Source organism: Grus americana, chromosome 16 (genome assembly GCF_028858705.1).
Source record: "Grus americana isolate bGruAme1 chromosome 16, bGruAme1.mat, whole genome shotgun sequence".
NCBI lineage: Eukaryota > Metazoa > Chordata > Aves > Gruiformes > Gruidae > Grus > Grus americana.
Window position 1 is genome coordinate 11,974,136 of NC_072867.1, and position 21,368 is coordinate 11,995,503.

General features: G+C 38.5%; 1 protein-coding gene across 1 annotated transcript in view; it reads left to right on the forward strand.

Moving 5' to 3' along the window:
• The window catches only part of TMEM132D (transmembrane protein 132D), a 267,820-nt gene that overhangs the window by 49,827 nt on the left and 196,625 nt on the right, over window positions 1–21,368 (forward strand). The window contains exon 2 of the mRNA XM_054844296.1: window positions 15,373–16,261. Within this exon, the coding sequence (XP_054700271.1) occupies window positions 15,373–16,261 (889 nt within the window). The remainder of the gene's footprint in view (window positions 1–15,372; window positions 16,262–21,368) is intronic.

A 21,368-nucleotide genomic window follows, 5' to 3' on the forward strand; every position in this document is an offset into this window, starting at 1 on the left:
ATGCACAGTGTCCAACCGTTCTTCAGAATTAGCCTGCAGGACCTGATGTAGTCACAATACAAGGTAATAGTGGATTTTAGGTAATTTAGGGAAGCAACAAGCAGAAAACTGCTAAAAAACCACCAAACACTGAGACACTCCAGGTATAAAAGATTTACTTTTTAGCTTGTATTGCAGTAACAGCTAGACAGAACTTAGCGCTCTTGTGCTGAGGAAGAAACTGCATGCACATGCAGCAGAGATGTATCAACCTGAAAGGACCAACTATATACCTTTTTTAGCACACAGTCTGCTCGTGCTGCTAATTCTCATGGGGCGCTATGTGCGCTTTATCTGATGAACTTCTTACTGGGAACATTTCTCCTATTTCTGTACATTATATGAGATTCTTTGCCTGTTACAAGTATCTCCTCCCAAGATATTACCAATGAACCTGATCTGACTTCCTTCTTTGGGTAGAATAATAAGGTATCAAAATTAGTCATGATATGTGAAGTTCTTCACTTTCAATGACTACGGTATCGGTAATAGCTGCTTGCTATTTATACAATTTAAAGCCCTCAAGTCTTAAATTTTATGTGGCACCTCTGTGAACCATATGTAATTTGGGAGAATGCTTTAAATACGTCATTTTAATGCTTTTGCTTTCCTTCACTTTCAGTGGTTTGTCTTGGTTGATTTATTCCTAGATATTTACTAAAGTGCCAGGCAGTAAAAGTCTACGTTCTGTGATTTGTTTGAGCACCTCAACCCATTTTTCAGGGACCAGGAAAAGGGGTCTTAAGTATTTGTAGACTGCATGCATACATATGTAAAGAAGCTTAGCTTAATTTGTAAAACAAGAAATAGTAACATAAATTAGATTAAGTAATCAGTACTTTTCTGTTTGGTCTTAATTATATATTTGTTGTCTTCCAAATACAGATTTAATCCTTATCTTTGTTATGTAATAACACAACAGTCAGTAGTGATTTGTGGATCATGGTAACAAGGCATAGAAATGTTTGCTTAACTATTTATTCCATTTATCCGGTGATTTGATTATTATCCAACTAGGACAATGAGAGGTAGCTAGTATGTTCAAGAATGCTTCCCTATGAGTGACTAATGTCAAGCTTTAAATGATCTGCATTTACTATGAATGTACTGGATTAAAAAAACCTTCAGTACCTCTTTTACATGCCAGTTTAGTAGAAAGGCTGTGGATTAAAATGGAGATGCAGAATAGTTTTCCTGTAAAAGTAATACTCAAAAAGTAAGATGGAGGTTGAGGAGAAATGTTGGAGGCTTTAAGGTTTTTTTCTTTTTAACTTTTAAAGGGTAACATAATAATTTCTTAAGGTTTTATTAGATTTTTTTTTGCTTCCCTTTTGTAGTGATGGGGTGAAAAAAGGAATTTCACATTGGATTGACCCGAGAGAATTGTTTTTGGGTTTTGATCAGTTTAACTCGACAGCTGAAAAGTCAGTTATTCACACAGATTTAGAGTAGAATATACTGAATTGCAGAATCAGTTCTATAAATTAGTCCTACTGAATAAAATGCAGCAGCCAGTGCATGTTCCAAATGCAACTTAAATCGGGTAATGCCTTTCTGCTGGTTTTCTGCTTGCAGACAAATCCTACCATCTGTCTTGCTCTACCTAGTAGATACTGCTCTTTATTCTGTAGACATTCAATTAGAGAACTTCATCTTTTAATCTGTTATTTACAAGCAGTGATGTGAAGCATCAGTCAATTAGACAATTGTAGAATCCATTTGGTGCAGACTTAATATATACAATTTAATAGGTTTGCTTGGAGTAGGATTTGCTCTTAACCACACAAACATAGGCACTAAAATGAATTGAGCTATTTCAAATGTGCATACGGATTCACATGTGCAAACATGCACTAGGACAGTCATGAGGATAATTGTCCTGAATGCTCAGAGAACCAGCCTCTAAGAGCTTGCTATGACAGGGACTTCAATTTGTGCTCTTTAGAAGTGTGAAGACCTGCTTGGCAGAAAGTATATCTGTAATTTGTTTTAAATGTAGGATTATTGTTTCTGAGCTTTCTATTGTATGTTTTTCACCAGTGCTTCTGAAATCTTTTGTTTGAAGCTTCTCAGTGGGACTAGAATGGAAAACTATTCATGTCCAAGTAGCAGGGATTTTTAAGTATCCAAGATAATTACAGGGTAGGGGAAAATAATCTTGAGCTTTTGGTGCTGCTTGTGCAGCTCCCCTGCAGTCTTTATTGCTGCTGAATTTCAAACATCCTCCAAATTCTCCATTAGGAACTTTCCTGCAATTAAATAGCCAGTTTCCTCAGCTCCACGTCTCATGGCACCCTCCTCGGAGGATTCTGACTGTGACTCCCAGGTATAACATTCCAATTTCTACTCAGGCTTCAAGAAAACAAGGTATTTAGCTGAGGCAGATTTTAATATGACCTTTAGAATCTGCGAGATGTGAAACTGGCTCAAAACTGACAGAACAAACTCCCAAAGAAAACATTGCAGACTTTGTCAGGCAGGAAAGAAAGAGTTTTAGCTTATCTTTCTATTTTTAGGTGTTTACGGCGTGTCAAACACTGTAGCATCTGTATCAGTATTAGCCTATCTAGAAACCACTTTTAAATAGGTATGAGAAGGAAGACAAAGAGGATGATTTGAAAAGGTGGAATCAGTTTCTGAATAAAACTTCAGAGATTTGCATAAGCAAAGAACTTTCCCTAGATTTAGTTAAATGAATACTAGGTGAGTTCAGGAGTTCATAGCCTTTGGAGTTTGCCTGGATAAGGGAAAAAATATTATGGAGCTATAAAATAATTTCAATCCTCTTAACTCTTCTGTCTATTACACTTTTGAGAAAGTTGAGAGAAGAGCATGCCAGTTTATTTCCTGAAGAACAGAAAGGATTTTAAAGATACAATAATATGCCATGTATCTGTAAAATATGGCATAATATATCATTACAAAATAACTGTCAAACTGACTTTGTTTTTAAAAAAATAAGTCTACAGCCCTGTAGAACAGTAAGTCAGACTTTCAAAGGTATTTTAAGTCTGAAAAGATGGATATGATGCATTATTGAATACTTAACAGTACTTGACCTGGATAGTGCCTTGCAGTGAAATTCTACTTGTGTCTTTAAGGTCTAAATACTTTTGAAAAATTAACTCGTAAATAAATAAATTGGCTCTCTCCAAAGAATCATAATCTGTTGTGTGTCCCTTGCACTGGAAAATCAGAGAAGTAGTCTCTCTTAAAAAGATTTGGGGGTTCACCATGGTAACCCATCACTGTAACAGTGTGGTTGACTTAGCTGTACCTGGGCTAAAGCAAGGGCAAGCAATGAGCTTCATAATTGTGATCAACCAAGGGCTCGAAACTGATGCAGGTTTCTGCATGGTGATGACTCCTGGAGCTGCTAGATGATCTGGAATGATCCAGCAGCCCCCTGCCACCAGAAGGAACTGATCTCACTCTCCAACAGCGGGGCTCTGGCATGTAACTCTGCCCTCCTGTGCATGCCCTCGGCACCTCAGCCGGGCTCTTGGTGAGCTGATACAATGTGCTAATTCACCAGAAAACGAGCCAGGAAAAAGTAGATTATTTCTGCCAATCTAGATGAGTTGAGGCACCCCTCCTGAAAGAAGAGAGGACCAACCAATTTAGTGGGGAGAGCATGATTTTGCAACCAGGAGGAAGCAAAAGAGGAATGAAAAGAGAGTAGCTAGTTAGCAGCAAGTTTTAGTCTGGATCATCTCTTCTCCTCAGCATGAGTGGATTACCATGGATACTCCTGGGGATGACAAAGCAGCTGAGGTATAGCTACCTGCACACACAGCTGCTTTAGTTAGCTCTGCAAAACTTTCTTTAGAAAAAAGTACATACTCATTTTTTTCCTCTCTGGCATGTAGATACAGACAAGATACCAGGCCTGATGCTATTGGAGAAAGCTGAGTATCTGTAAGCATGCTACAGGCCTCCTAGAAGTTTGGTGTCATCCAATGGTCAGAATAAGACTCCCGAAAAAACTGCCTGGTTAGTTATTTTGATGTTTGTGTACTTTTTTTTTAAGGTGTATTCTGTTTCTGAGAGACTTTAGCTTCCTACTTAGTTGACAAGAAGATGAACAGGATCAGGAAAGTGTCAGGGTTACAGATGTACCTTGTAGCAAAGAGAGAAAATTCATGAGAAGAATGAAGACCTTGTGATTCAGAAGCTAATAAGAACATGTCAAGAAGGTTCTTACTCATCGCCATTAATAAGTATAGCCTTTGTATTTGGGGAGTATTGGTGAGATATCTTAATAGTTGCTGACAGATTTGGACTGGACATGTTATTTTAGAACAGCTTTTCAGGACAGGAATCAAACCTTTGTTTCCTGAATCTTCTAAGCAGGAGGACCCTATGGATTCAGGACACAATGCATTCCCATGTTCATAGTGTGTCTATACCAGAGACCATAGTGAAGAATAGAAATACCCAAGAAGCAATGTTAATTAGCTCTGGCTGTGTTCCATGTTACTGAAGTCAGATTGATTCTTGTATCTGTGCTTGTGTGTGTACGTGTGTGTGTGTGTGTATACAATATATATAGAGAGAGATAGATATCCTATGGTGCCCTACAGTTTCTAGACTTTTCAGGTACAAGTACCGATTGATATCTTCACTTCCTTCTGAGAACACACTCAAATATTTTTAAGTTGCACTTTAATGAATGTAAAATGAGTATGTATTTAGTGAAATATTGCTGGGTTTATTGACATTCCTGGAAATTTACAGCATATACCAGCATTATGGGAGTTATTTAAATAAGACTAAAAAAAATAATAATCTTATCTTGTTAGAGAACATAGCAATAGAAGATCAATATTGTAATTGCTGGTTGTACAAATTCAGTGTTAGGCACAGAGCCTACAGCAAGATGTAGAGGTATGATATGGATTAACAAATTTAAAATGAATTTTAAAATAACACACTCTGGAGGGGGAGAATGATCAGCAAGGGGCCACAAACGCTTTTGTGCTGCAGTTCACGTTCCACTGGAATTGGATTAGGGTATATAGACATGACTTGGCTCATAAAAGGCTGGCAGCAGAAACTGGCCTATTACTTTTGCTGAGTCAGGTGTTTAATGCTTAGAATTTTTTTCCTCCCATCAGTAATGGCCTGGTAGCAGACCTGAAGTCTCCACACAGTCCCTGGTATCTTTGCAGAAAATTAAGTGGGAATTTTGCAGACATTTGAGGCAGAATCTGATTGACTTCTGATCATCTGAATAGAGTCTAAGCAGTATAAGGCTGTTCAATGCATAGTCCTATATTTCTGTCTCTGTCATGAGGAGTTTGACAATTGAAGTTGGACTCCTGGCACTCTGCACTCCCTCACTACCTAGCCTTACTTTCCTTTTATTTGTTCCTAAACATAATTACACTAGAAATAGTATTTAAGTCAAGATCCTTCTGGCAAGAATTTCAGCTTTCTGTTTGTGGGTGTTTTTGGGGTGTGTGTGTGTTTTTTGTTTTGGGTTTTAAGTCTTTGAAATCTTAATTTCTTTTTTCTTCTGCAAGTAGAGGCATGGGGAGGGGGGGTTGGGGGGGGTAGGAGAGAAAGGGAGACACAAGCTATTGCCATTGGAAGCCTGAGAAATCTTTCAATATGCCAGACACTGAAGCCCTTGTCACTTAGTTTTTTGACCATTAGGGTGCCTTGAGCCATAAGTGGATAGTACCTCACCTAGTTCTATTTTCTTTAAAGAGAGATTCTATCTTTTATGGTTTATTGTAATTTTGATGCATTTATTCAAAAAAGGCCAAGAGACGGTGTGTGCCAAGATGGCCCAGTGAGTTACAGTGAAGAAGGCTCGCTGCTGTAAGCAATGACACACTCAAAGGAGTGATGCATCTTATGTCTAGTATCTTTTACTCCTTGACCTCGCATGCAGTTGATGGATTGGGGACAGCCCTCTGTGTGATTATTGATGGTTTGCATCTGGAGTGTCAGAAAAATTTTTCCTAGCCACTCTTTCCCTGTCCCCTAGTAGTTAACATGACTGTGGTTTTTTGGTTTGTTTTTCTTACTGTAAACTTTGTGGTGCCCATCACTGCCTTGCCCTTTCATGTTCAGGCTGACACCAGATCTTGTGTGAAACAGTGCCATATCCTTTTATCTTAATACTTTTCTCTGAAATTATTACTTTGCTGCCTTTTCAGGTGGGAACTTGTCTTTGTTATATGATCTTTCTCTGATAATTTTTGTATCACTTGGTAATATAAAGGTGTATGTGTCCCTCTGTGGCACTTTTATTTAAATGATTTATTTATCTGTCTGTCAATGTGAATAATAAAAAAACTTCAGGATTGTTCATCTCTCTCTTAATGAATGATGAGGTCTAGTCAGTCCTGACATCAATGATTAATTTACAAAAGTTTCTTCAAACTTCAGTAAAATGTGATATTCAAAGAAAATATTGTGTCATCAGACTACAGTGCTGTTGTCAAAACACCTTATCTGACTGAATCAGATTCAACGAGCCCATTTAGGCAACTGGAATTCCCGGATTGATACAGCAACTGGGAGTCCAATCTGCATCCGTGAGTGTGTATCAAGGATGAGCCCTTGTAAAACTATCAAGTCAAGTAACAGTTTTAAAGTATGAAAAGGTCTGGATGAATATGTAACCTTTAATGATCCTTGGTGTCATGCATATAAGGCTATGCATGCCAAGATTAGATGCCTACTCTCACCCCAGACATGGGGGCATGGAAATCCTTTGATGTCATGATTCCACTTCCAGACTTATCATTTATAGCAATTCACAAGGAGTTCCTGACAGGCAGGCTTGTGAAATTGATAGATTCATTTTGGTTTTAGTTTATTGCCCTGCTTTTGAAACATCATATAGTGGCTCATGTTAAGACTGAGGATTGTTTCTGTGGTGCCAGTTACTTTGGTGGAGCAAGAGCTCCATTTCTAGAAGACCATTTTCTGAATGTTTGTAAAATCAAACTTGGAGTTCCTGTGTGAAAGAGATTGTGTGGAGAGATTGGTGATCTAGTAACATCTCATTGAGAACACAAATAACACTGACATGGTCACTCCAGTTGAATGGTCTGATCACACACTTGACAGTGTGTACTTGATCTGGAATACAGTCGTAGGTTCAAAGTCTGTCATCCCAGACTTACTGCCCCCCTTTAGGTAAAATCAGAAGCTTGAGCCAGAGTCCTCGAAACCTTTGAGTGACAATTCTTTGAGGTGGGCAAATGGTACACCACTAAAGATGGAGTAGATTTCTTGATTGAGGATTGCTCTGCTGATGTATTTCTTGTTTTCTGATTCAGCTTTGTATTTGGACACTCTTCTGGGATGAATTCATACTGTATTTCATGGGGAGGTTCTTTTCCTTTCCCAAGTCAAGGAAACCTCTTTATGGAGTTAATAGAGAAATTGCAACATGGACTACAAGATTGCTCAAGAGGAGTGATCTAGCAGGACTGACAACAGAAGCAAAAGTGGTTAAGACATGCTTTGACAGGCTGTAACATTGCCTCTTGCAAAGGGGTCCAGCCTCTGCTTCAGCAAAGCATTATCTGGCTTGTAATTTTCACAGGAATATTCTCATGAAGTTTAAGCACATGTGTCAGAGTACTTCCTTCTTTGCATGCAGGACTCAGCACTTAAAAATTAATTCTGTTTCTGACTGCAGTAGCGATGCTTGATAGTTTTCATAAAAAGAATGGTTTGCAAGTGTGTATTCCTCTTAGAAATGATGGTACTAATGATTTGTCTTCATCTGTGCAAAGTTTAATTTGCTTTATTCAGCATCTACTTTGTGACTGTTGCTTAATCTATGTTGTACTCTAACAATACCCCAACTTTAAAATTCTCTTACAAGAAATGAGGAGTCACCTTTTTCAAAGAAGCTTTCCTACATAGTCTGTGGCGTTAATATTCAAGTAAGCTTTCCCTTTTTGTAACAAGCTCTGCACAGATAGGCAGAACTGCAATAAGAGTTGTAATAACTTGGGAAAAGATGAGGATGTTGGCAGGTTAGGAACAGCATTGCTCTCTGAGAGGAATGATGGTTTCCCAAGGATAAAATAGTTACAGGGAATCTTGTAAAGTGAAGCAGGCAGAGCAGTCTGAAATGCTAATAAGGAAAGGACTTAAAAAGAAATAGGTGACTTTTAACTTTGAAGCCATTTTTCTTTTTTAATTTGCTACAGATAAATGCATGACTCCTGGGTTCCAGGGTTCTATTTTTGTGTTCCTATTTGACACATTGATTTAGCCTTATCGCTATTCTGTTGGTACTTGCCCTTTAGAATGATGGTGTTTGTTACCAAAAGCATGAGATTTTTTGGGAAGTGTTCTCTAATGCTGTGACAATGCTAGGAGGAAAGATTAGGGTTCCTGCTGCCAGATAGGCTGGATTCTTTTATTTCTGTACTGGTACGGAAGATAGACCCTGATACTTCTTCTCCAAGCAAGCAGGCAAAAAATGATGGGAAATAAGTGCTCCAGTGTGAATAGTGATAGTAATGTGTCAATCATTATTTCAGCCTTGTGTTACACAGCTGTGTAGAGAATAATGTAATCACTGAACTTTCTTATGTATAATAATGTCTTCATAAGGAAATACTTAGTTGTAAGAAATAGGTCGTATTCAGGATAGGAAAACTTACCTGTTGCACTGTGAAGTGTGGGCAGGAACTCACCATCACACTGGATCTCTGTGCTAGAGATGTGATGGCTCAGCTTCCTTTATTACCTGTTTGTGGTAGAGAAGTTGAACAAGGATTTTCTTTTTTTGGCTGATATGACAAAGTAGTGAAAGACTACAGGAAAATCTGGCTGATTTAGTCCTCAACCCCCCCTTACAGTTTCAGGTTTTATAAAAAAAAAAAGCTGTTGAAAATCTTTCCAAAATGTTCATATCGAATACTGACTACAGAGAGGAATTAGTGATTTATGACTGGTTTCTAGCCCTGAATGCATGATGGCTTTATGGCTTTTGATAAATCCCATCACTATTTTGGCATCAATTTCCAGTTCTTAAAACCTTGTCTGTTAACTTGAATTGTAGATTCTTTCAGGGAAATACTGCTCCTTCTGATGAAGTCTGATTTCGGTTAAGGCTCCTGGCCACAGAAGTAATAAAGATTTAATAATATTATTAAATTTCCAAAATCAATGCTGAAATGAGATGCTAACTAAGGGAGAAAGCTAGCCTGTCTAAGCAGATACCAAACAATTCATTTTTTGGATGCATATAATGTAGTATAACCTAACAGAAAATTAATCTTGCAGCTTTTGGTTTAATTTCTTGTCAGGGAATAACTCCAGTATGTAACTTTCAATGTGGATATCTGTGGGATAGATTCATGTGTTTATGGCATCAAGTCATTAAAATACTTTCCTGACTCTGTGTTACTGCTCAGATTAGGTGTGCGGCTGTGTGCAAATGGTTTCAAAGTCAGTCATCTGCAGTAAGATCCTGGGTGGGTTTGCAGGTTTTTGATCATGTGGTACAGCATGTTTCTTCCTGTGGGTTTCATTTGTTGCTCTCCAATGCATCTGAGCTATTGATGCTCTTCACACTGTGCTGTTCTGTATCTACGGTGCTCCTTCCCTCTGGACTTCTGTGGAGCACCGCTGCAAAGTGTAACCAATGAACAACTTTATTGCTTTTAAACAAGCAAAATGAGCGACTACCACAAAGCCTGTATTGCCTTTCTGTCTGAGATCAAAACCTTCCATCAGTTTGTCACTGTGGCATAAAGCGCAGTACTTCATCAAAAGCCTGAAATACAGTGCTGATTGTCTTAGCAGCCACAGGACTAGTAAAAGAGGGAACACAGTAAGTCATCCTTGGAAAGTTCTGGTTTTGTCTATTCATGTGTAAGGGCTGTGCAGAAGGATGCTTGAACCTAAGGAAGGAACATGACAAGCAACCAACAAATTCTGTAAGATGGAAAAGATCCTACTCAGATATTCACATAACACAGTCTTAATTGACTCTGTCCATAGTAGGTGACACATGCTGGCAGAGTAGGTCATCCTTCTGTAAGAACTGATTGATACACACCTGGGGATGGCATTCACTATGGTTATAGCTCAGCTTTAAACTGCCTCAGTTTTGATCATTGGTGGATTCAGCCACTTAATTAGGTTAAGATAATGTCTTAATTTTCCAAAACTGAGCATGAAGTTTTATTGGAATAGACATCCTTGTGACATTAGTTTCCAGATCTGGAAATAGATCACACAACTAGATTTTTTTTTCTTTCTAGAAATTTTGGCTAAAAAAATTCTAATGCGTAACAAACCTAGGAGAGCAAAAGTGTTCAGAAGATTCAGGGAGAACAGCTGAAACTAACTAAAAAGGTAAAATTTCTGGCAGGATTAAAAAGAACCATTTATCTCAGTCTCCAAGATATTGCAACAAACTTCATCTATTGTGTTACAAGTCTGAGCTTGCAGCTGGTAAGGCAATTTTCCTAAGAAATTGTTGCCTTCAATCTATAACAAAAAGGCAATTTATTTTTTTTAAATAGTAGCATTATATAATTGATTGGAAGAGTGTTTTATTTCTCATGAATGGTGAATGATCGTGGATTGAATAGTTTTAAAAATAAAGTAACTGTTAGGGCAATGAAGTCCCAAGGATCTGGCAATATAGAATGAAGTTAGTGGTCTGGCAGACTTCTTCAATTTTCTGAAGCCATGGTCAATAACTTTGCAGTAAAAACGAGCTATGAATAGTGGTTTTGTCATTGACTGAAAGCTGCCATTACATGATATTAAAGAAATAAAGATTTAAGATTTTTTAGCTGGGTTGCAGTACAAAATTAATAACCTAATGAAGAAAGTAGCATGACCTTTTGGAAGGTAAATGCATGTTTACAGTGTCATGTTCAGGGATATATCATATGCGCAAGCTTTGGCTGAGCAGGAGGAGACTGGGTATGCTGCCTTTTTCTCTGATTTTTTTCAGATTCACTGACCTGCAAAGAATTTGCTTCTTCCATCAATGACAAGTATTTTTAAAACAGTGTCAGTCAGGGGAAGATTTACTAGGGAGAGAGGAAAGAAAACCACCCTACTACATCATCTCTTCCCAGGTGGCCACTGATTGAAATGCTCAACAAACCATTCACAGCATGAGAGGTCAAATACAGATATAGTTTTAAGGGATTGAGAAATAATAGATCCTGGCATAAGCACAGCATCAAAATTAGATTTTACTGGTTTGCTTCAAACTGTTGGGGATCATCTCCTGAATCCAGGATGCTGTAACACCAGTCTGCAGTTGCAGTAGATTGTCTTCCCCAGACCTTGCAGTGAAGCAGTTTACTCCAGTTGAGGGTCATCCCTCAAGATTCAGTAGGGCTGAGGCATTGCTCACTGGTCCTCTGGAAGAATCTGTTTTTTTCCTCTGCAAAGTCTCAGCTTAAGATAAATGGATCTTACAGCTTGCCACAACTAATCAGTTCAAAGTTGAGCGGATCTCTATGGGTCATAGGAATCTATCCTTACATGGACAGATTAAACTCCTCAAAGTTTTAATCTGGTACCACTGCTTTTTCTATTGACATGGAGTATGACGTACTGTGCCGTACATCTTACAACTAGCAAGGCTAGTTAATATACTGCACTCTCACACTTGGCTATCCTGCTGCCAAATTCCTCACGTAGACAAGCCTTCAGGTATAGTGGTACAGTAAAGATAAATTGCAGTTTCCGAATTTAACTGCATATTTTTTGTCTTGATGTTGTTTCCTGAACAATGCTTCAGTTACCTGTTGTTTGTTTTGTTTGACGTATTTTGTTTGACTGAGAGATTCACTGTGTGATTCTTGTCTTATTCAGGTGGGTTATTCCTGTGGAATTTTGATTATGATGGTATAGATCTGATGTAATATTTAGGGTAGATGATATGACTGAAATCTCTACTTTTATGCTGGATCTTGCCCAATAGCACACAAAATTGTAATCTTCTGCAATTCTGTCTTTGTGAAAACATGCATAATTTTTACAAAAATAGTCATGGTTGCATTTAAGGACGTTGATAGTTGTTTTTGTTTTTAATTTCGTATCCTTCAGAATCCTTAATAAACTTTCACGGTCAAAATCCAGATGGTACTGCAGAGCTCAGTGTAGTTTTTGAGAATTTTTTTTCTGTTTGTGCTGATTATAACTCTCCCCAGATAAAAGTGCAAAATTGTTTGAATTTTTGGCCTTTGGCTGTTTGGAAAGCTGCTGTCAGCTTCCAGTATAAGCCAATTCATATTCAGTGCATGTCCACAGCTTGATGATAGGGGGAAGTGCAATAGCGAGCAGACCAGTTTGCCATTGACCAAAAATTTAAAAAGCAATGGACCCCACTCTATCTGGTGAGATTGTTTCCTTTTTTTAATAGGCAGTTCACCATTTTTTTTTAAATTTGTGTTGCTCTCCTATTCTGAAGAGTCGTTGATTTACAAACTCTGAGGAATGTTGTCCTGTGGAGATGGGGAATACAGAGGGAAGATTTTTAATCCCTTAGATAATTAAGCACTAAAATAAATGATTAAAAAATTATGAGGTTAAACACTGTTAGCTTTAATATAAAAATAATGTACTTCTCCCTGAAGAATGTAAGGGAGGGAGCTGCAATCAAAATAAGGGAAATAAAAAATTGAATACCCTGGGCTTTTTTCCTCTCTTTAAGTTGCCTCCTTGATGCCTCACTGTGTTTAATGGTGCTTTGCCAAGCTGTTGGGAGGAGTACAAAATGAGTGTGGAATTTATAAATGGGACATTAGATGGAGGAACGATGTTACAGGCTGGGTGATCTGAGGAGTACAACAGCAGAACAGATTTTGCCTTAGGGCTGGATAGGAGAGATGCATCCCTTCGACTCTAAGTACTAGTAAAGCCATTTAAAGTTGTTAGAAATCTTTGTTGGGGGATTATCTAGAAAAAGGTCTTTAAAAACTTCATCTGTTCTCAATGAGTATTTAGAGAGAGAGTGGGAGCTGAATGCTGAAAAGACCAAGGTTAAAATAAAGGGTGGTTTTGCATGCAAAGAATCTCTGCAGTTTACTCTTGATTAAAAACAAGCAGAAAAGCCTTGAGTGTGACTTCCTCCAAATTCCAACAAGATCTAAGCTGAATTTTCCACCTCGGATCACAAGACTTCAGCCTTTTATTGCTGTTGCAGCTTACAGTCTCATATGATGATGTGTACAGAGGCCATTTTCCCTGATTCTTCAGATGGAATGTATTTCTTCTTGCAGGTGTGGTTTAAGTGTTGACATTAATTAAACTTTTTTAAAAGGTGTTATTTTCATTGTTTATTGGGAGAGGAATTTCAGTTTTTCAAGATGGAGAGAAAGATTTCCAAAACTGTGACTCTTCTCTGCAATCCTTTCTTCCTGGCCTCTTTCATTCTGAGCTTTGTTCCTCATGTCTTAGAGCTGAATGATGCCCACCTGTATCTATGGTTTGTGTTTTGGTTTGTTGGGTTTTTTGGAGGGTGTGGTTTGTTGTTTGTGTGTTTGGTTTTGTTGGTTTGTTTAATAGCTGGCTGGTTTTGCTTTTCCATGTAGAAACTTCTTTGCTCTAGTTTTCCAACTTACTGTTTTATATTAGTTCCTGGAGACCTTAACTCAGATCACAGCCTTGTTATTTTAGGTGATACTCTTATATAAAATATAAGAGTATATATTATATAAAAGTCTGTTGCATTTACAGTCTACACAGACCAAGTGTGAGAGGAAATAAATAGTAATACTCTTATTTGTTGGACACAGAACAGCAGCACAGGCAAAACGACTTGTCTGAGACTGGACGAAGTCTATGGCAGAGTGAGATCTCACGCATTAAGCGCGTTGTTGCGGAGATGCCTTGACTGATGTGCTGGTTATGGGTCGCATCAGTGTGGCTTCCTCTCCTGCAAAGATGAATCCCTCTTTCAGGTCATACATCCCACAGGTAGGGAAGATGATTGTTGCTGTGAGAGGCATTTTCCAGATGGTTTTGGTGAACACTTGCGGTCTGAAATAAAAGGTTTTTAGGAACTAACAATACTATCCCATAGGACTTGAAGATAACAAGCCTCTTCTATCCTGTTCTAGGATTTGCAATGAATTGCAGTACCTAAATGGTAGATTGGTGGTTGGAAGTAACGGACATCAGGTTAGGCCACCACAGTACTTTGTTTTGCATCTGACCTAAATATTTACTTGCTCACCAAGTAAGGACTAATACAGCATTTGTGGACTAGAGCTTGGGAAACTGGGTTGCTTTGCCATCTGTGGTAACCCTTTGTTGCTTTTCTGAATAAGAGTAAGGATTTGTATTTGCTGTGGAAATAAATGCAATTTATTTCACAATTAGGGTCTGAAGACATAAGCACAAAAGTCAGATGTTCAAACAGGAAAGGTCATACTGCATTTGCATCTGTATTTTTTAACAGTGTATGTCTTTGCTTTTTGGGACTGACAGTTCCTAGAAAGGATGGAGAGCTTATTCTTTAATATGATAGCCTGCCTCAGGTAATTTCTTGATGGCACAGTTAAAATAGATATCTTGCAGTAAGAGAGGCTCAGTGTCATTGAAAATGTTCTTTCAATGTGCAGTGATGTACAGCCGAATGATAATGCAGTTGTATTAAGGCACAATGTAGGGTTAGGCAACAACAGTGGCATGAATCCTGATAGTTATTTACAGGAAAAAAACCCCCTCTTTTCATAGATAAAGTGAAATAGAAGGGACCATAAATTTGATGCAAATAAAGCTCCTTTTGAAATCCTCTAGTACCAGAGTATTGTCAAAGGAGCTTTTGTGTAAACAGTTATTGTGCTAACTATTCTTAAAGTGAAATTCAGCCTTGTGCAGGAAACCACTTAAAGTCCATGTATTGCTTGAGCGTGCTGAAAAGAAGTTTGAAGTGAACTCTAAGTGGTCTGCGTGCAGCATTTGATGTAAAATTATTGCATTGGTTTCCTGTACAGGTGTAACTTGCTTAGTGATCAAATTGCTTGTTAAATGTGCCTGTATAGTGATCTTATGTTGCAGATGCTGACTGCGTAATTTTGCTCTCCAATAGTAAATGTATATTGCAAATGAAAATGTGACCTTTGGCATGGGTAAACCTACACAAGCTGCTACTTTTAATCTAGCTGCCATGTAGAACATACCATAACCTATTGTTTTCCAAGCTAACTAGATAAATCATCTACCTAGGCTACTTCTGCATGGATTGTTGATGCTTGCTATTGCTACTAATATCAGCTACAGCGCTGTCAATCCCCTCAGTAAAGTCAATGAGGTTATATTACAGTATGACTTGAAGATCTGATCTTTTAAACTCTCCTTTCCTTTCAACAGTGACTGAGAGTCGAGGGATTCTGGAGAGCATACAGAGATTTTCTTTACTGCCAACTTACTTGCCTGTGACTTATCATATCCACAATGCGGATGTTTCCTTCTTTCTTAAGGAAGCCAACCAGGATATTATGAGGAATTCTAGCTTGCAGTCCCGAGTGGAATCCTTTCTGATCTACAAATCCAAGAGGCCACCCGTATTAAATGCCAGCTATGGACCTTTTTCCATTGAACAAGTAGTGCCCCAGGACTTAATGTTGTCTTCAAATCCATTTGGATCTACTAACAAGTTCTCCTTTAATTGGAAACTTAAGGCCTTTATAATGAGTGACAAAATTTACCCAAGCAAACCCAAAGTCCAGGTCCTGTTCTACATAGTGGGCAGGGACTGGGATGACTACAGCACCACGGAACGGCTGCCCTGCCTGCGGGTGTTTGCCTTTCGAGAGACGCGGGAAGTCAGAGGCAGCTGCAGATTGCAAGGAGATCTGGGGTTGTGTGTGGCAGAGCTGGAGCTTCTGCCAAGCTGGTTTAACCCCCCCACGGTTGTTGCTGGCCGTAAGAAACCAGTGGATCAGTCTGAAGGGAGCCCTGTGGAGCTTTACTATGCCATACAGCCAGGAGATGAGAAAGGGGAATGCACCAAGGAGGATGTCAGGAAAAGTAATGGGATCCGACCAGGGCGCAATGACATTGATGAGTCAGGACCTCCCTTGCAGAGGATTGGAAGTGTTTTCCTTTACCAGACACGTGCTGTCCCTTCCTTAAATGAAATGAAATTGGATAATAACATTGCCATCCAGTATGCACCAAAGACTGTCAAGCAAGGTGACATTTTGACTTTCCTTGTATCTGTTGCTAAAAATTCGACAGAAGATCAGTTCACGCTGAGGTAAGGCTGTTTTCATCTTTCTTTGGTACCTTACTTTTTTTCTTTCTCTGCTCTTGGTATGGGAAGTCACTTTCTCATGTATAAATTGCCTACCAATCCTTCAATTGCTGCTCTACAGAAATTGTATTGCAGTTGACTGACTCAACGGTTCTCCTATTGTTCAGTCTAATATTGTATGAATTGTCTGAGATGCGATCTCTTTGAGTGAGAAAGGCCTTTTCTTGAAGTTGTCCTTTGAGAAGTACTTATAAAAATTCAAATAGTAGAGCTGAGGCCTATCTATGTGCTAATAGGAGATAGCATTTAAAGTCGTCTGAGCTGGAGTTTGCAATGCTCTTAATCTCTCATTGAACTCATGTTAAGATTAGTAAAGCTCAAATCCACAAAGGTATTTATAGAAAGTGAGCAAGAATTAGGTATCTAAGTAGGATTTATGTGCTTAAACATCTCCTCCCAACTTGTTGTAAGCCTGGTTCTATTTTATAGGATGTTTGAGATTCCGAGGTATTATTGATATAGCAAAACCATTTCTGAAAATGAAAAATGGTGGTGGTGGTGGTTGTTTTTGAATGTAACATCAAGTACTGCATTGATTTACTTGGTTGCTTTCTAAGCATTGGGATATTACGGTGGGAAGCTCACTAAAACCACCAACTTAACACAAGGAAGGACAGCAAAGATTATCAGGCTGTACTGTGGCAAACTGAGAGCAGAGATGCATTCCATGCAAGTGAGACTGTCCAGTTGTCTTTTCTTTTAAAGTCTGCCATTCTGTGTTCCAGCACTATGATCTAGGGTTGTGTGGCTGCACATGGAAGATTGGTGTGTGTAGAGCTGATTTCATTCTTTTATCCCTTACCAATGATTCGTGTCAGCTCTTTTAGAACTGGAGGTAAATGTCTGGCTTCTGAGATTAAGACTGACTTGTCTTGGGTGTTTGTCCTAGAAATGACCATTGGTGCCAAAGCTCACAAAGGCTGACAAAACATGCCTCCAAAAGAGGAGGTGCATCCTAAGAGGAAGCAGTGAACTCCTCGCTCTTACAAATGTCACAGATGCACCATAGTCAATAACTGTGCTGAGCACCAGAGATGCTCGGTGCCTTCACCTGAGAAATCATATCCTACTCTGACTTGAGAAAAAAATACACTCTCCTTTCTCTGGTGGCTACACATCTCAAACTCCAAACATCTCTGGCTAAAGTCACCTAGATATTTTCAGGGCTCAATTATTAAAATGGCACAAAGCTGTAAATGCAATATTGTTGGCTTGGATGTATGTCTCATACTGGAGTAAGTCATGTTTGACTCCACTGACCTAGTAGTGAGGGCTCAAGCTAGTAATTCTCATTTTTTTTTCTTTTGTTTTATCCCCAGGGAGGTTTGTGTGGGGTTTCTGGCGGAAGTGGTTTGCCATAAAATTAGGTTATTTTTCCTTTAAAAGTGTGTAATATATAAACTGAATAACCACAGCGCTTGGTTGCTAACTCAAGGACAGTTATTTCCTCTTCATTTGGTAGAGGCCAAACACCAGTAGGCTATCTACTCTTCTTACCATATCAGGTTTTCATTTTCTGAGTCAATCTACCTAAGACTTAAGTTGTGTCCTGAGTGACTAATTTCAAGACAGACAAGCTGAGTTCCTCACAGTAAATATTCTGGGACACCTTTCTATCTGTATACTAATGATTTTAAAGGAATATGACTCAAGACATGCATGAACACTTCTATTACATTTGAAAATTGGTTTAAATATAGATATTAAAACCCCTTTCTACTTAAGAGAGAATTTAGATAAAAATATTTCATTGTTTTTACTCTGTAAATGCAGGGTCTTTAGAAATCTGACTTCAAAGCGTCTCTATTTCCGAGGCTTGTGATCAGTTAAAAGTAGAGCTAGTTATAACCATGATAATTACATTATATGTAGCTTTATAAAATTTTCAAAAATCTTGCTTTGTTTAAATTGGGATGAAAACTGAACACCTTCTAAATAAATGCTTTTAAATTTAATTTTCTGGAACAAAAAAGAAACTATGTTTGAATTTTAACTTTTTATTTTAAGATCTAAGGTGTCATAGAACACAAAACCCCCCTAAAAATAGATAGTAAATATCAGTTCAAAATGAAACATGTGGCACTTTCTTCTTCAAAAACATCAGTTTGCTGTTACCTTTTAAAAGCGTAAACTTCTGTAACAGCCTGCTGTTACTCATGTCACTTTCATGAGTTTTAATTTCTCTTGACCTGTTTTTCTAACAGTAACTGGCTTTCAGACTATAATCTGCTGCAATATCAGAGTAGTTACAATATCTGTTCTACTGTGCTTCTAAAGCACCATTGCCTGTCTTTGGTGTAGCTACAGCGTATCTGAGCTTTTGTTTGGTTGGTTTCTTGGTCAGAACTGTCATATCTATGCTCTGCATTCCTCCTGCCATGACATGTACATAGCTAATTCAGTTTTCAGTGATTGCTAATTTATACATATCTTCTGCTGTAAGGGAAAAAGCAACTACCAGGTAAGAGCAAAAAAATGAGCTTGATTAAATGCTTTGGGTCAAATTCTTTTCTATGTTGTGATCTCCTAAAATCCCAGTGTCAGACAAGATGCTAATGCCTCTTTTGTGGCCCTCTCTTTAGGAGTAAATGTCATTCTAAGTGATTAGATACTGAAGTAGCCTTTGACTCAAGGCCCTGTTTCAGGATTGGAAATCTTACATGTCAGTCTAGTATATGCATTATCCATAATTAAATGATCTTTAAAGGTCTATTCGAACCCAAACCATTCTATGATTCTACTATACAGGTTCTCTTTTGGTGTGGTCAACTAAACAAAAGACTGCATTTGTGATATGCTGCCTGTTCTGATTTCAGAACAGACTGTCCAGCTGGGATTGTGTAAAAGCCATCAGAGACATCTTCTGTGACCTGATTGAGTTTTAAGTCTCTAAACTTGAAATCCTCTTGGTTTGTAGAAGTACAGACATTGGATCAGGGCAAATTGAAAGAAATTTCATTCCTGTTAGAACACGTAAATATGAGGGCATAAATAGACATGTAAAAGGTCTGCCACCTTGCCAGTTGAGATGGAGCAAAAAGGAGCAGAAATGGCCCATTCATGTAAATAATCAAGAAAATGATCGTTCATAATACATAGGAAAGGATAACGGACCTTGTACACTCAGACAGAAATAGTGAGTCTGAGGAAAAAGCCTGCAGTTTGAGGAGAGGAAGAGCAGTCTCTGGCCCCAGCTTGTTACACAGAAGGTCCCTCTGTATTTTCCAATAATAATTTTTTCCCATATAGTGTATTGATTTTCACCAACTGATGGTGAATTTTTATATTTTATATAAAAGGAAAAAAAAACCCAAAACCAACACATGTCTGTTACACAATGTAAACTAGATGTGGAAAATGCAGGATTACCCATTAAACCCCCTGTGTTCAGATTACTTCTAAAGGCTATAAAGTAATGTATTTCAAGATGCCTCGTTTCATCAGACTAATTTTTGACAGGCCAGTTCAGAAGTGGGACCTAGCTCTAACAAACTCCTGGCTATTTCCAACTTTGGGGTTCCAAGGTTTGGAAGGAAATCCCAAAGGTGTAGGGAAAACCTTGCTAGAACCTTAGTTTGCAAAGACCGTAAATTAATTTTATGGGTCTTTGTTGCATCTGGTTAAAACTGTCAAGAGGCTAATATGGCTATCGCTGCCAACCGTTGTCATATAATGGAGACATTAGATCTCTTCTTGCAGACACAGATTTAGTACTCAATAATCTGCAAGCTTCCAGTGTGGCTCATCAGTGTGTTAATCTATCTCCTTCACTTTTCCCCTTCTCTAACGTGGCAGTGCTGGGGCGAGTGACTGCTTCCATGCCGTGTCCTCTGATTGCAACGGCAGTACTGCTCCTTGGGACGAAAAGTGGTGTGCTGGTGGCTGTTGTGCGCTGTAGTGGATATTGGTCTTTATGGTTTCTCCTCCTGTATTGTAAATATCAACATAGCCACCATGTGCTGCATCTATCTGGTCTCTTCTCACTCTGATCTCCTCTCTGTTAAAGGAAAGGGCCCCTTCCCCCTCCCCCACCGTAACTCTTGTATGACAAAATTGTATTAATTTTTATTTTGAAACAGTCCCTTATTTTTAGAAGTTGTACCTTGAGTGGCAGCAAGACTTGGAACTGTATTCATAAAGTGAGGCCAAGGGCTGCTGGCAAAATGCTTTTACCATTGCTTTTGCTCCAGTGGACTGGAAATCATGGCTTGAACAGATGGAAAATATAGGATATACAGGTCAAAAAAGAAGAAACAGCCGTAAGTCAAAAATTACTCATCACTACTGAATATCTTTTGCTTCAAAAGAATTATGTTTAGAGTAAACTCTATCCCCTTTCTAATAGGAAATTGTCTCCAAAGAGAACCTTCTAGAAACTGCTAAATACTAAAATATATAGGGAAAGGTACCTTTGGTTTTTTTCCTCATACTGCTGTTCTGCGCAGTGGAAGATTTAGAGTAGTGAACATGAAACTGATGGACTGTTTTTAATTTTGTGAAAGAGTTGGACCATAAGGGCCAAGGTCTAGGTTTTGTTTTTTAATGAACTAGAGAAATTAAAAATATTTGTCTTGACTCAGTATGGGTGTGAGAGAGGAAAGGAAGGAAGGACGTAAAATGTAATTGATGGATAAATATGGAATACTGCTGTAAGCACCGGGTTGTGAGCTTGGACTGGAGCACCAAGTCTTAAGAAACTGATTTCTCAGCTTAATTCACATGCCTGCTTCCTCTTTGGTCCTGGCCAAGTCACTTAACCTCTCTGAAGCCATTTTATTACTGCTAATATCAACAATTATTCGAATATGACATGCTGTATACAAGCAATGAGCAACTATATCTTCCCAGTGAGCAGTATTAAATGCCTTTATAAAATGATTGAATGTCCTGTGCCTTTATCCTATTATCTTCTCTCCTTTCGAATGCAAATTAATTATTCATTGTATTCTTTCTAACTGGCCACATGGGAGGGTTGTGTGCAGAGGCACAAATAGTGTTGTACATCCTAGCCCAAAGAAAGCTGCTGTAGAGCCCACAGGAAAACCTCAAA